This window comes from Manis pentadactyla, chromosome 2 (assembly GCF_030020395.1).
Source record: "Manis pentadactyla isolate mManPen7 chromosome 2, mManPen7.hap1, whole genome shotgun sequence".
NCBI classification, from domain to species: domain Eukaryota; kingdom Metazoa; phylum Chordata; class Mammalia; order Pholidota; family Manidae; genus Manis; species Manis pentadactyla.
The window spans coordinates 163,304,918-163,318,878 of NC_080020.1; the positions used below are offsets into that span (position 1 = coordinate 163,304,918).

The 13,961-nt window shown below is 46.3% G+C and overlaps 1 protein-coding gene across 1 annotated transcript in view; it reads right to left on the bottom strand.

Annotated features, from left to right (window-relative positions):
• Window positions 1–4,365: 4,365 nt before the first annotated feature.
• The window catches only part of TCF7L1 (transcription factor 7 like 1), a 154,853-nt gene continuing 145,257 nt past the window's right edge, over window positions 4,366–13,961 (bottom strand). Inside the window, exons 5-12 of the mRNA XM_036931084.2 lie at window positions 10,792–10,924; window positions 9,966–10,068; window positions 9,601–9,684; window positions 8,723–8,866; window positions 7,921–8,080; window positions 7,725–7,832; window positions 6,896–6,971; window positions 4,366–5,766 (exon numbers count right to left, since the gene is read on the bottom strand). Coding sequence (XP_036786979.1) covers window positions 5,333–5,766; window positions 6,896–6,971; window positions 7,725–7,832; window positions 7,921–8,080; window positions 8,723–8,866; window positions 9,601–9,684; window positions 9,966–10,068; window positions 10,792–10,924 — 1,242 coding nt within the window. The 3' untranslated portion in view covers window positions 4,366–5,332. The remainder of the gene's footprint in view (window positions 5,767–6,895; window positions 6,972–7,724; window positions 7,833–7,920; window positions 8,081–8,722; window positions 8,867–9,600; window positions 9,685–9,965; window positions 10,069–10,791; window positions 10,925–13,961) is intronic.

Below are 13,961 nucleotides of genomic sequence, written 5' to 3' on the forward strand. Positions count from 1 at the left end.
CGCCCAGGGGAGCGGAAGCGTTTGCGGAAAGGGCTTTGAAGGCTGTGGTTCTTTCCTCTCCGGTTCTGACAGTTTCTGCCTGTGGCGTCTCCGTGAGATCTCCTGTGGGAGGCGTGTCCACCTTTTCCTGGTTTCCTTGCTTCAGAGCACCCACAACAGATCATAACTCCCCTTTCCTTCCCCGCCTGTTTCCAAGACGACCGAGGCCGAGCAGGAGCTCGCTAGCCCGGTGGCGGGGCCGGCCGCCTCTTCGCTCCATCCTCTGCCGCATGTTTAACTCTGCCATGTCATGGCATTTTGTCCGCCGCTCAAACGTGCTATGCTCAGGTCTGTGCCGTCTGGAAACGGAAAGCAATCTCGGCACCTTTGCAGCGGGGGCCTTCGCATCCCGGCTGCTCCCTCTCCCGACTCCACGGAAACTACCCACCGAGGTCGCCACAGATCTTTTCCAGGAAGCACATTCTTTTTCTGATCGTAAAAGTCATTCTTATTCGCTGTAGAAAATACATTAGTGAACGTATAAGCAATAGAAAAAAATCTTTTCCCACTCTTCTGGGATAATCGCTACTAATGCTTACGTGTATTTTCTGTCCTGCAAACATTAAATATTTTGATTAGGTAATACATATTCTAATGCTCAGAAATAAAAATGGGATAAAGTGGGTATACCTCAGAATGTTCTTGCCCCGTACCGCTCCACAGGTTACCACTTTATATTAGTATATTGTGTTTCCATCCACTTTAAAAATTACTTTTCCCTTTTTAGTTTATTTTATTGGTCTTTTTTCTATGCATAATAATTTTCTCCCAAATTGGGATCATGGGGTAAATTTGCATCCATTGTTTAAAATCACTGTTACATTTATACGTTGTTGCTTGAAATCGTTTTATGAACATCTGCCAGGCTAAGTGCTTTGTAGACAGTGATTAAAGAAATTATAAGCCCTAACTTAATGGAGCACGTAACCAAGTGAGGCACACAAATATGAAATATTTATGTGTGTGTGTGTGCATTCCAAGAAATGCCAAGAAAGGAAAAGAAAGAACTCACTTTTCTGAGAAAGGGACCTTTGAGCTGAGGACTAAGCAGTGTAGGTATTTCCCAGGAAAGGCTGAAGTGAAGAGGAAGATGACCTTTCCGTGTGTTCAAAGGCTGGAGGCAGGTGGGAACCTTATATTTTGTGCAAGTCTGAAGAAGAGGGGGGGGACTGCTGTATAACAGAAGGAATGGCATGGCCAGAAGATGAGGCTGGAGCAGAGCCAGGTTCAGGGTAAGTGACCCGGGAATTGTCCAGAATATAAATCTCTATGGGACACAAAAGGATGTCAGAAAATATGCCAGTTAACTAGGTTGGAATGTAATCCCACCAAAAAGGATTGCAGTTGCCACGGGAAATAACACTGCTCTGTTGAGTACAGTTTCTAGGTTACATGGCATGTAGTTCTCATCAGTTGAAATTCTGAAGAATTTCAAGCAACAGTACATGGCATAAATGTAGTTGTCACAAGCAAGTACTTTTTTTTTTTTTTACTAATGGAATATTTTTAATTGAAATCTTAAAATGCATACATATATAATATATAAATAAAAGCACAATATATAAAGGTGTCTATAAAGCCAATGATCAAACTTATGAAGATAATTAGCCCTGATGTATTACATAGTATTTCCTCAATTCTAAGTTGCACTTTTTTTTTGTATCATTAATCTACAATTACATGAGGAACATTATGTTTACTAAACTCCCCCCATCACCAAGTTCCCCCCACATATCCCATTATAGTCACTGTCCTTCAGAATGAGATGTTGTAGAATCACTGCTTGTCTTCTCTGTGTTGTACAGCCCTCCCCGTGCCCCCACCCCACATTATACATGCTAATCATAATGCCCCATTTCTTTCCTCCCTCCACCCCCTTCTCCCTCCCTTCTCATCCATCCTCCCCAGTCCCTTTCCCTTTGGTAACTGTTAGTCCATTCTTGGGTTCCGTGATTCTTCTGCTGTTTTGATCCTTCGGTTTTTTCTGTTCTTATACTCCACAGATGAGTGAAATCTGTCTTTCTCCGCCTGGCTTATTTCACTGAGCATGATATCCTATAGCTCCATCCATGTTGTTGCAAATTGTAGGATTTGTTTACTTCCTATGGCTGAATAATATTCCATTGTGTATATGTACCACATCTTCTTTATCCATTCATCTACTGATGGACACTTAGGTTGCTTCCATTTCTTGGCTATTGTGAATAGTGCTATGATAAACATAGGGGTGCATATGTCTTTTTCAAACTGGGCTGCTCAATCCTTAGGGTAAATTCCTAGGAGTGGAATTCCCTAAGTCAAATGGTATTTCTATTTTGAGTTTTTTGAGGAACCTCCATACTCCTTTCCATAATGGTTGAACTAATTTACATTCCCACCAGCAGTGCAGGAGGGTTCCCCTTTCTCCACATCCTCGCCAACATTTGTTGTTGTTTGTCTTTTGGATGGTGGCCATCCTTACTGGTGTGAGGTGTTATCTCATTGTGGTTTTAATTTGCATTTCTCTGATGACTAGCAATGTTGAGCATCTTTCCATGTGTCTGTTGGCCATCTGAATTTCTTCTTTGGAGAACTGTCTGTTCAGCTCCTCTGACCATTTTTTGATTGGATTATTTGCTTTTTGTTTGTTGAGGTGCGTGAGCTCTTTATATAAAGCAAGTACTCTTACAAACCCTTTAATATGCTTCTCAGCGTTTCTGTTTTAAGAAAATCTCTTACACACACCCTCATTACCAAGGAGAGAAGAGTAACAACAGATAAGTGAGACATTTTTTACCAAATTACTTCAGACTGTGACTCTGCTTTGGCTAAAGCAAGTGACTTGGTAAAGGAATCTTTTTCTACAAGAAAATTCTCTCTACCTCCCTTAAATAAATATGTAATTAACATTAAAGGAAACTGGCTTGGCAGGAGTGTGTGTATGGAGAAAGAGAAAGGCAAATTCCAGAAATACCTCAGAGACAGTGCAGGTCCAGTTCTGAACCACCTCAATAAAGTAATTGTCCTACTTAAAACAAGCCACAAGAATGTTTTGACTTATCAGTGTATATAAAAGTTATGTGTAGTCCATGGAGAAGGCAGTATAACACAAAGACAAGTAGTGACTCTATACCATCTTACTACACTGATGACCATGACTGCAGTGGGGTGGCTGGGGACTTGATAATATTGGTGAATGTTGTAACCATGACGTTGCACACGTGAAAGCTTTATAAAATTGTGTATCAACGATACCTTAATTAAAAAAAAGTTATGTGTAGTCCAGTAAGTATGCAATCACATTATGTCTAAAACAACAACAAAAAACCCCAATGTATATAACTTAGCTAAAAATTGCAAACCATTATCTGAGTTTTCAGGAAGTCACAGAATTTTTTGCTGGTGAAGGGCCTTGCCAGTGTTGATGGCTCCTGACTGAGCGGGGTGGTGGTTGCTGAAGGTTGAAGTGGCTGTGGCAATTTATTAAAATAAGACAATAAACTTTACCCAGGGGCTGGCAGGAGGGGGAATTAACAAGTTATTGCTTAATGTTTATAGAGATTCTGTTTGTGTAATGATGGTTTGGGAAATAGTGGTGATGGTTGCACAACAGTGTGAATGTAATTAATGCCATTGAACTGTACACTTAGAAATGGTTAAAATGGCAAATTTTATGTTATTACATGTATTTTACCATAAAGAAAGAAGGAATGAAATATTGATACTTGCTACAACATGGATGGATTTTGAAAACATTATGCTAAAAGAAGTCGGTGGGGAAGGGCCATGTTATATTATATGATTCCATTTAAATGAAATGTCTGGAATAGACAATTCCAGAGACAGACAGTAGATTAGTGGTTGTCTAGAGCTGGGGTGGGAGTGGGAAGGAGGAAACGGAGGGTGACTTCTAAAGAGTGTTTTTTTGGAGTGATGAAAAATTGATTATGATGATGGATAAATAACTTTGAACTTGGTAAAAACCATTTAATTGTATTCAATGAATCAATTGTACATTATGTGAATTATATCTCTAAAGTTGTTATGAAAAACTAATTGTAGTCCTAGGTACCATGCAAAGCAACTGAAAGGATGCCCCTTACATCTTGGCCATGTCAGAAGACAAGTGAAAACTGGCATATATGAAAAGACAAATGAAAATAAAAAGATTCTTCCCTTTGATCTCAGTTATTAATACTGGTGTATGTACATTGGAGGCTGGATGCTGCATTGGATTTTCCTAATTATACCAGGCATGTTTTTAATTCCTCCTCCCCTGCAAAAATCTAGCACAGGGGATCAAGAAGGGGGCTTGATTCAACAAAAGGACTGAAATACTCAGAAAAGGTCTTGCAACTGCAATTTTATTTTTCTTTTGTGAAAATAAACAACTGGGAGTTTAAATTGCTCCAAAAAACCCCGTAAAAACAAAAAAATACACACAGAAGAAGCATGTGAGGTGATGGGGGGAGGGAGGAGGGCCTTTCAAACTTTGGCAGATTGTGCTAGCTCTGACCCAGGGGACAGGAGCCAGGCCATGCAGCCAGGTCCTGCCTGCCATCCTGGGATGTGAGGGGGAGACCGCGACTGGCAACAGGTGGGACGTGGACTTCGCTGAGGAAGTGGCAGGCACCTTGAGTCCCTGTTCAATGTGGGGAAGAACCATTTCAGAGGACCTCTTTCCCCACCAAAAACTGGAGGCTGGTGGGTAGGGCCCACTGAGGGGAAGGGGATGCTGGTGGAGACAAACCAGGCGGAGGTGTCTCCTCACCTGGTGACAGCCGTACACTGGGCAGAGGATGGAACAGATGAAGGTGAGAACCGAGAGTTGAGCCAAGGAGAAAAATCTGAGTGCGATAAAGAGAAATGTCCGGGAACAGGATCCAGATGAAGAGGCAAGAGGCTAGAATTTGCAGCAAGGGCCAACATGCAGTCTGGGTGGGAGAAGGTGGGGGAGGTGGGGGCGTGGGGGCCCCAATGTGAAGAGAGAGAAAGGCAGGAAGGAAAAGAGAAAGACAGAAAGGTGTCTTCTGCCCAGGTCCATCTGCCACTGCACATACAGGAAGAACACACTACTTTTCAGTTCTCTTTCTTTTAAAGAATTTTTTTTGTTTGTTTTGTTCTGTTTTTTTAAAAAAAAGCCTTAACATCAGCTACTGGTTACATCTACAAAACGTAAAGCGCTATGGTTACCAGGCACTTTACAGAGCAGTCCAGAGTGGTCAAATATTGACCAATAAAGTTTCCTTTTTTTTCTTCTGAATCATTACTACTCAGTGAGTCACCTGACAGCCTGCAGAGGTCAGGGGGCAGCTTAGTGGGCAGACTTGGTGACCAAGGAAAGAGGCTGGGCCTGGAGTACTGGGAGGGCCTGGTGGGCATGGAGTGCGCCTGGGAAGGACGGGGCAGAAGTCAGCAGAGCTGTGGGCAGGGACCCGAGGGGCAGGGGCCGGGAGAGGAGTGGGGGCTGGCTGCCCATCTGGCTAGAGGAGGTGGCTGCAGCCTTAGCTGACAGGAAGGCAGCTGAGTGGAGGGCCAGCTGGGCCCGGGTCTCTGGCTTGGTGGTGAGGGAGAGGGGCTGCGCTTGCTCCGAGTGGGTTGCAGCAGGGGCAGCCGGTGAGGCCAAGGCTGCGGAGGGCGTGGCTGGGGAGTCCAGCATGCTGCCGTGGGAAGAGGCAGGGCTGTCACAAGGCTTCTCAGGGGGCAGGTACTGAACACATGGCTTCTTGCTTTTGGAGGCCAGAGCACCTAGTGGGAAAAACACACAAGAAAGAGTGAGCAGCAGCTGGCAGCTCTGAGTGAGGTGGAGGGTGTAGGAGAGCCGACATGCTCGTTGACTCTGGAAACACGAGCATGCCAACAGGGAGGGGAGCAAGGACTGGAATTACATCAAAGGCTTTCAAGATGAGGAAGCAGCAGTCAAGGACACCTTCAGCAACTGAGCCGGGGCAACGCCACTGTGGCAAAGCCTATTTAGTATCTGACTGGAGGAAAAACAGCTCAGTCTATTGTAGTCACCGTCTTTCCTGCCTAAATCTCACCGTTTGGGGGATGGATTTCCACTCAGTTTACTGTACACTCTTTGATCTGTGGTACCAGCAGATGGTGTAGCACCTGCTAAGCAACATAGCATACAGGGAATTCTGCATCATATACATGCTACTACTTGTGTAGAAGAATATGCACATCATACAGATACTAGAAAGAATGGAAGAAAAAGAAAATGAGAGACAAAGAAAAAAAAAGGAAGACAAAAAGAAAAGAGAGCTAAAGCATTTTAGATGGCACCAGCAGTTTGACCTTTGTCCTGGAGAGAGCATGAGATGGCAGGTGTGATCCAAAAGCTTGTCACAGTGGGAGCACCTCTGTGCAAGGTGTGATTCTGGTGTAAAAGACACAGAACAAATTTCCGACACATAATGGCCCCCAAACCTGAGCAAATTACCATTCTGGTATCAGACCAACCACACATGGGGTTCTGCTGGACTCACTGACGGGTGGTATTTCAACTACATTCAATTTTTACCTTATGCACTGATTTTAGAAACCTCAGATAAGATGCAACTCAATGGAACTGCAAGGCACCTAGGCTTCTGAGTGAGAAAGTGCTGGGGTCAAATCCTCCCTCCACCATTTCACAAGCAGAGTGGCTGGGAAAATCCCTTCACTTCTCTGAGCCTCTTAGTCTGTCATTTCCAAAAAGAGGATGGTAATAACACCCACCTGAGTACACATGAGGCTTCCATGAGGCAGGGGCCCCGGGAATGGCAGTTCTCATAACACAGCACCGTCGCTGCACCCGTGAGAGACCCAGGAGTAATGCGCACTCCGGGGCGGCCGTGACAGCAGCGGGGAGGGGTACCTGCTTAGGACTCACCCTCGGCCTCCTGGCCTTGCTGCTGGGACTGTGTCTGCGACAGCTGCTTTTCTCTCTTCCTCTTCTTTTTCTTACCCTGAAAAACATGGCCAAAGGAACAGGTAACCAGGGACAGAATGACCAGCTTTTCAGAAGGGCTCCCAGATACGAAGAGGGGAGACAGGATATTGCCTGCCCTGCTCTGGAGCCCCGTGGGTGAGGGCTGGGGAGAGGGGGCCACTCAGATCACACTTCCCCAGGAGCCTCACGAGGAGGCAGGCTGAACCTTCCTGGGGTGCCACCCTCCCTTCCCTTCCGCCCCGGGCTCCTGGCCTTCTCAGAGGCTCCACCCTTTCTCTGCCCTTTGGCTGGTTTTTCCATTTCTCCCTAGAACAGCACGGTTCTTGATATTTTTTGAGGGGTCCCTTTAAATCGATTGCCGCTATGAACCCTCTTAGCAGAAAAAGGCAAATATGAACATAAATTCAAAAATCTGCCTCATTTCAGAGAATAGGATGACGTGCCACCTGAGGTACATATATCAGTCTCTGAACCCCAGGTTAGAAATCTTTGGCTAGAGGCTCTTACTGCCAGAGCTAGCACACAGCTCACACTGCCCGGATTCATGGAGCCAGAGGCTGAGTTCATTTCAAATGGAAGGGGCACAAATTTAAGTCTGCCCTCAGGACACCAAATCCATGCCCTTGTTGACCTCGTGAGACTGTAACATGCCTTCCTTATTGCCAGAGAAACACAGACTCCCCCTGGCCTTAGGTGCCCTCACAGTGTGCTCGGCTACTTTCCCCCCTCCCCCTGCAGATGCCACTCTCGGGACTGAGCGGCCACTTACGTAGTTGTCCCGGGCTGACCAAGTCGGGTAGAGCTGGGAGTGAAGCTGCCGCTCCTTCCGGGCCAGTTCGTAATACTTGGCCTGCTCTTCTCGGGACAGGTTGTGCCACTGCGGGGGAAGAGGGCCAGAGCCAACAGGGAGCGATGAATGCAGGGGCTGCGGACCCGCCAGCCCGGCGGCCAAGGGCAGGTCTTACCTTTCTTCCCAGGATTTGGTTAATGGCTGCGCTCTCCTTCAGGGTGCACTCAGCCACCACCTTGGCCCGCATCTCCTTCATATATAACATGAAGGCATTAAGGGGCTTCTTCACGTGGGGTTTCTTTTCTTCCTCCTTTTTCACTGTGACTGGTGATTTCCTGGGCGGTCACAAGGCTGGACGTTAGCATGAGTCAGTTGCCCCTGGTCCCTGCCTCTCAGGGACTGCCGGAGGGGAGGCGCCAGAGGAGCTGCCTGAAAGCTAATTCACCCGAAAGGCTGCTTTCTGCACCCGAGCTCCTAACCTCCAAATTACCTCCCACCATATTCTCAGAGATCATTTCCTGACCTAGCAGCACAGGGAGGCACGGGCCCCAGTGACAAAGAGGAAGGAGGGCAGGGCGCTTTGGGCAGAGAGGGGGGGTCCCCTTGACCAGGGGAACACTGATTTTGGCTTTCCTGCTGTCTTTTTGGTGTAGTGGACAAAGCAGGGCCTTTGTGCTAATCTCTCCCATGTGACACTGAGAAAATCCTTTCTGGGCCTCGCAATTTCATATGTACAGGGAGTGGGAAGGAAGCTGAAGCTTTCCCAGGTTCTCTTTCAGCCTCTGAATCCTGATTTTGAAACTTTCCTTAATGTGAGAAAAGATCTGAGCTGTCTGAGAGGATGTGAACAATCCCCCAGAGAGAGGACACGGCTGAGGGAGGTGCTGGTGCCGGGCTGCTGAAGGCCACTGGGACAGAAGAGTAAGTGGAGCTGCTGCTCTGAGGCCGGCCACCCCAATCCAGGGGCTGTTACTCACGCGCTCACGGCTGGGCTCAGGCTGGGGGGTGCCGGCTCCTGCTTGACAATGGGGGAGACGATGGCGGGGTGGGGGATCCCTGAGGTGGGCAGACCAGGATGGGCGGGAGCCACCATGTGAGGGGAGAAGCGACTGGAAACCAGGCTACCAGGTGGAGACAAATGACAATGGTGGGGGATGGTCAGGCTGAGTGCTTGTCACCCCACAGAGGACAAGCATGTCCTCCTGCCTTCATGGCAGAGGCAGGTCAATATCTCTGCTAGGGTAGAGTTTGAGGGATGGAAGGCCAGTTATTGACCTCGACAGAACCAGGTTTGGGAGATACCCAACAAACCTCCCCTTCCCTTACAAATGCACAGGTTCCTGTATCTGATGCTGGATGCAGGTAGGATGAAAACAACAGGAGGTGCAGTGGGTCAGGGGCTGGGTACACATTGGGAAATAGGGCTTGTGCTGTGGGTTGCCTTTCCTTTGTCACTGAGGTACCACTGTCAGGTGGATCTGGCCAGAGACAGAAATCCTCGTTTACTGTCCCCTCTCCTGACATCATTTCAGGAAAAAGCAGTTTTCTCCCATCTCTGGCTTCAGTGTGATGTACTCAAAATGCACAAGGCCCAGCACGCTGGGGGACGTGGCAGGAGGGTTGAGTGCCGGGGCTTTGAAGTCTTCTCTTAGAGAGATGGAAGAGTGAGCTGGGTCTGTGGTCTCTGTTCCGACCATGGGGCACGAGGTGGCGCCTTATCAGAGAGAGGTGGCAAGAGCCTGTGGCCAGGCTGACTGCTAAGAAGGCTGTTTTATGTCCAGCAACAGCAAGGACGGTGGTTAGCTAGCAGTCCCTGCACTGCCACCGCATGCTCGGGGCCCAGCCCCAGACTCACCTGGGCATGGAGGCGTTCATGGCGAGGGCAGGGTAGGGGTGCCGGAAGCCGCCAGGAGGAAGGGAGTACATGGGCTGTCCTTGCCTGTAAGGGCCAGGAGCAAGGAAGTCTGGTCAGCATCTTGATGAAAACAGGGAAAGAGAGGGGGCTGGGAAGAAAGGAGGAGAAATGAAGGGCAGGAAATGGGAAGAGCTGGAGGAAGCTACCTGGGGAGACCAGGGAGGTCTGAGTCTTGGGCTTTGGTACAAGGGCTCCCCTATTCAGGGCCAGGGTGCCCGTATAGAGACCCCAGGGTGGGCTGGAGGTACAGAAGGCAAAGCTTGGCACAAGGAAGGGAGGGTAAGAGAGGCCGCAAATTTCCTTACTGTGGGACGAGCCAGCCGAGGGGATGGGGGATTTGTCCGACAGCTCCGGGAGATAGTGGGTAATATGGAGACAGCTCAGATGGGTGAGGGGGCCGGGGGATACCTGCTTCCAAAGAGAGATGTGTCAGACTGGCCCTACCATTACACTTCAGAGTAGCAACAAATGGGAAGTTCCCTGCCCTGGGCCCAGGTGTTCTGAAGCCTGGGAGGCCCTTCTGTTCATCAGCCTTGTCCTCTGTCACCTCCCCAGCTCTGCTGGCCAGTCAGTCAAGGACATTTTCAGGGAAGGCAGGACTAATGTAGCTTCTCTCTCTGGCTACCTGGATTCCCATCCCTGTCTGCAGGAGTTAACATGCAGCTGCTTACGTAGGAGTCGTATAAGAGAGGGACAGGAAATCCTGGGCTGAGAGTCTCCTAAAGTCATCAATTACCCACCCCCTAGATAACGCCCTCAGTCATGGAGAAATACACTTTGGGATTCTATTTCATTATTTGTCCTCCTTATTTTCTGTAAATTAGAGTAACAGTGATTTCTCTAAAGAGGGGCTCCAAAAATGCTTTGAGTCACAAAAACTCTGTGGGAAATTTATAAAGACTATGGTTCCCTGGGATAGACAGTCTGGTAAACAAGCTAAAAACAAAACAAAACAACACTACCTAGCCTTATTGCTTTATAGCTACACTTCTACGTCCTATTGATTATTCTATTTGAAAATGTTCCGCTTAGGGCAATGGTCTTGGTTTAGGGAGGCACCACCTGCAGCTGGGCAAGTCTTCAAAGTCCATGAAAAGAGGACATTTCTTTCCCTTCCAGCAGCCGACTCACCTGTCTTTGGATCGATCTCTGGGGAGAGGTGGGTGGGAGGGGAGCCGGGGGAGAAGTGGTCATTGCTGTAGGTGATGAGGGGCGTCAACGGGTGCATGTGATGTGGGTGCTGAACAACGGGAACTTTATTAGACTGAAAGAGAGAGAAAAAGACTAGGGATGGTTGCCAAGGAGATGGAGAGCAACATCTGTTGTTACTGGCTGAGGTGAGGAGGTGCCAGGTATTTTCCATGCGACATCTCATTCTGTCCTCACACAGCCCTGGAGAGAAAGTAGTGGTCTTCGCAACAGAGAAGGAACCAACAGAATTAGAGGAGATGACACCCACCCGCCAACAGATCCTCTTCACAACCACCCACCATTATTCCCTTCATGTATACTGTGTGGTGCTAAATGCTACAGGCTATTGAACTATAGACTGTGCTCTGTAACCTCTGTAAATTTACAAAGGTTCAACACAGATTTCCCAAATAAATTTTATAGAATAGTAGGTCACAAGTTCAAGTCTGAGACTGAGAACAGAGCAGTAGGAGAATCATTACCATAGGACCCCATATAACCAAATTGGCATGTTCAGGCTTTACAGATACAACCCAAGAGCATCAGATCAGTTCTCCCTGTAGTACTTCAAACACTCTGCTGACCACATATCCTTTACAGTACCAGCTTTTATTATTAAAACTTTTATTATTTATTTATTTATACATTGATATACAATCTTAAGATTTCACATGAACACTGTGGTTTCAACACTCCCCCATATTATCAAGTCTCCCTCCGCACCCCATTGCAGTCACTGTCTATCAGCATAGTAAGATGCTCTGAAGTCATTACTTGTCTTCTCTGTGCTGAGCAGTACCATTATTATTATTTTTTTTTGAGAGGGCATCTCTCATATTTATTGATCAAATGGTTGTTAACAATAAAATTCTGTATAGGGGACTCAATGCACAATCATTAATCAACCCCAAGCCTAATTCTCAACAGTAGGAGTACCATTATTTTATATAACGATTAAGAAAGAAAAAACACTGGCATGTTATTTGACACATCCTGATTTCAGAGATGTTAAAATGGGAAACACCTGTGTCCTGGTAAACTGAATTAATTTTTCAATTATTTTAACCTAATCTGACTTTACAATAAGGATTTTTTAAAGTATAAAGATAGCTACAGTTTACTGAGTACCTTCACTATGATGCACGATGCAAGAATAGCATGATGTCTAGCTCTTATTATAACCCAGCATGAAAGCTATGGTTATCCCCATCCGAGGGATGAGGAAACCGAGCTCAGTAAGAGTGACTGAGCCCAGGACCCAGAGATAATAAATGGCAGAACTGGATTCATATCAGCCTTTTACAACTCTAACAAACCAGAGTGTGTTCTCTTATACTACCTGCTGCCCCAAGAGCCTAATGAAGACATATCTGTCCGTGAGAAAGGACTGATAGAAATTTTTTTGGATAATAAGAGTTACAAGTGGAGAAGAGATTTATTTGGAAAGAGATTTGTAAAAACAATGATGATTTGGAGGCAGCCAGAGGCTAGAATTCCCCACTGCTGTCTTCCCATTTCAGTTTTCCATTTCATAGATTCCATGAACCCCTTTTTCCTATGTGCCATTTGGTGCTCATAATACAAACTCCACTCTGTACTTCTCCTATGTATCCATGTGCTGACAGTAGTCTTGCTCCATTTACGGGAGGCTAAGCAGAGACAAAGGGCAGAGTACTGGAGCCAGGCCCCAACCTAAGGGTCTAGCTCCCAGACCAGCAGAGGTGCCACCAAGTTCAGGCCGGTCATAACCACAATCACTAGGTGGCGCTGGCACAAGGAGAGGACCTGCTGATACCTCACCTGCAGCAACTTCCTATCACCCGCCCCAGGGCTCTCATTTGATGATGCATAGTAAACGCAAACATTATTTTCTTACTCTTTCACCTGCTCCCTTACAGACTTTTGAGGCTATCTCCATGTCCCCAAATACAGAGCATGATTAAGAGTATAAAAAATTATTTTAAGGTCAGATTTCTAGGTACCTGATGAATCTAAATGATACAATGGCGTTTTCCTGGAAGCACCTTTGTGTAAACGGTTTTAGTAAAAGCATACAGAAGCAGCACTGAATGATAAAAGAATTACACAGAATGATTACAATTAAAAAAAATACACAAACTCTAGAATTAAAAGACTAGAAGCCTACCAAAATGTACACAGTAGATATGCTTCAGTGGAACTATAGGTTATTTTTGGTTCCTTTTCTGTATTTTCCAACTTCAGTTATTATTTATAAAAATATAATGAACACAAGAAATACAAACTATATTATAAAGCATTCAGAAAACAAAATCACACTAGCCTAAAACAGCCACTAGTCTCATAATATCTCCAATTCATCTAGACTTCTTGTGCATCTGTTTATTTATTTATATTGTTTATAGCCATAATAAAAAATTTTTTTCCAGATTTACTAAGGTATAGTTGACACAAGTTAATATATTTAAAATGTACAAAGTGATGATTTAATATACATATATATAGCTATCTTAAAATGCTTACTAGTACTATGAAATCGTCACTGCCCATGTGCTGTTGAGTTGGGCTTCGTTAGAAGCTGGCAGACAGCATGAATGGGTGGCAGGGTTAAGCACAAAGCAGGGAAAAGTGAGCTGTTTTTGAAACACTTAAAAGCTCTTTGAAGTATTATTGGTTCCCATTAGGTGGCATCATTGTTCAGAAAATGGCCTGGAAGGCAGTAGGCTCAGAAAAAGGAAGGTACACTTTTCCTTGGTCAGTCTGGGAAGATGCGGCCTGTGGGACGGATGAGCGAGAAATGCTCTCTTTTGGGCTGACCCGGAAAGGCACCTTGGAGGCTACAGTCCCAACACACATTCCTGCTCTATTCTCTCCTCAGCTGCCCTCCAGGGCAAGATGTCTGGCAGCATAAACTCAGGTCAGGGTCAGGAATGTTGGTAACCACTGTACCCCCATGGGCGGACAGTCCCGGTATAAACACCAGGTATAGGCGAGGACACAGGCCTTTACTCGGCAACGTGGCCAAGTCCAGATGTATCCAAGGAAGAGCATCTCAGCACAGTCTTGGACATGAGTCCTTCTCTGTCAGTCCCGCAGACCCAACCCTTTCCTCGCTCACGTGTTTGCCATCT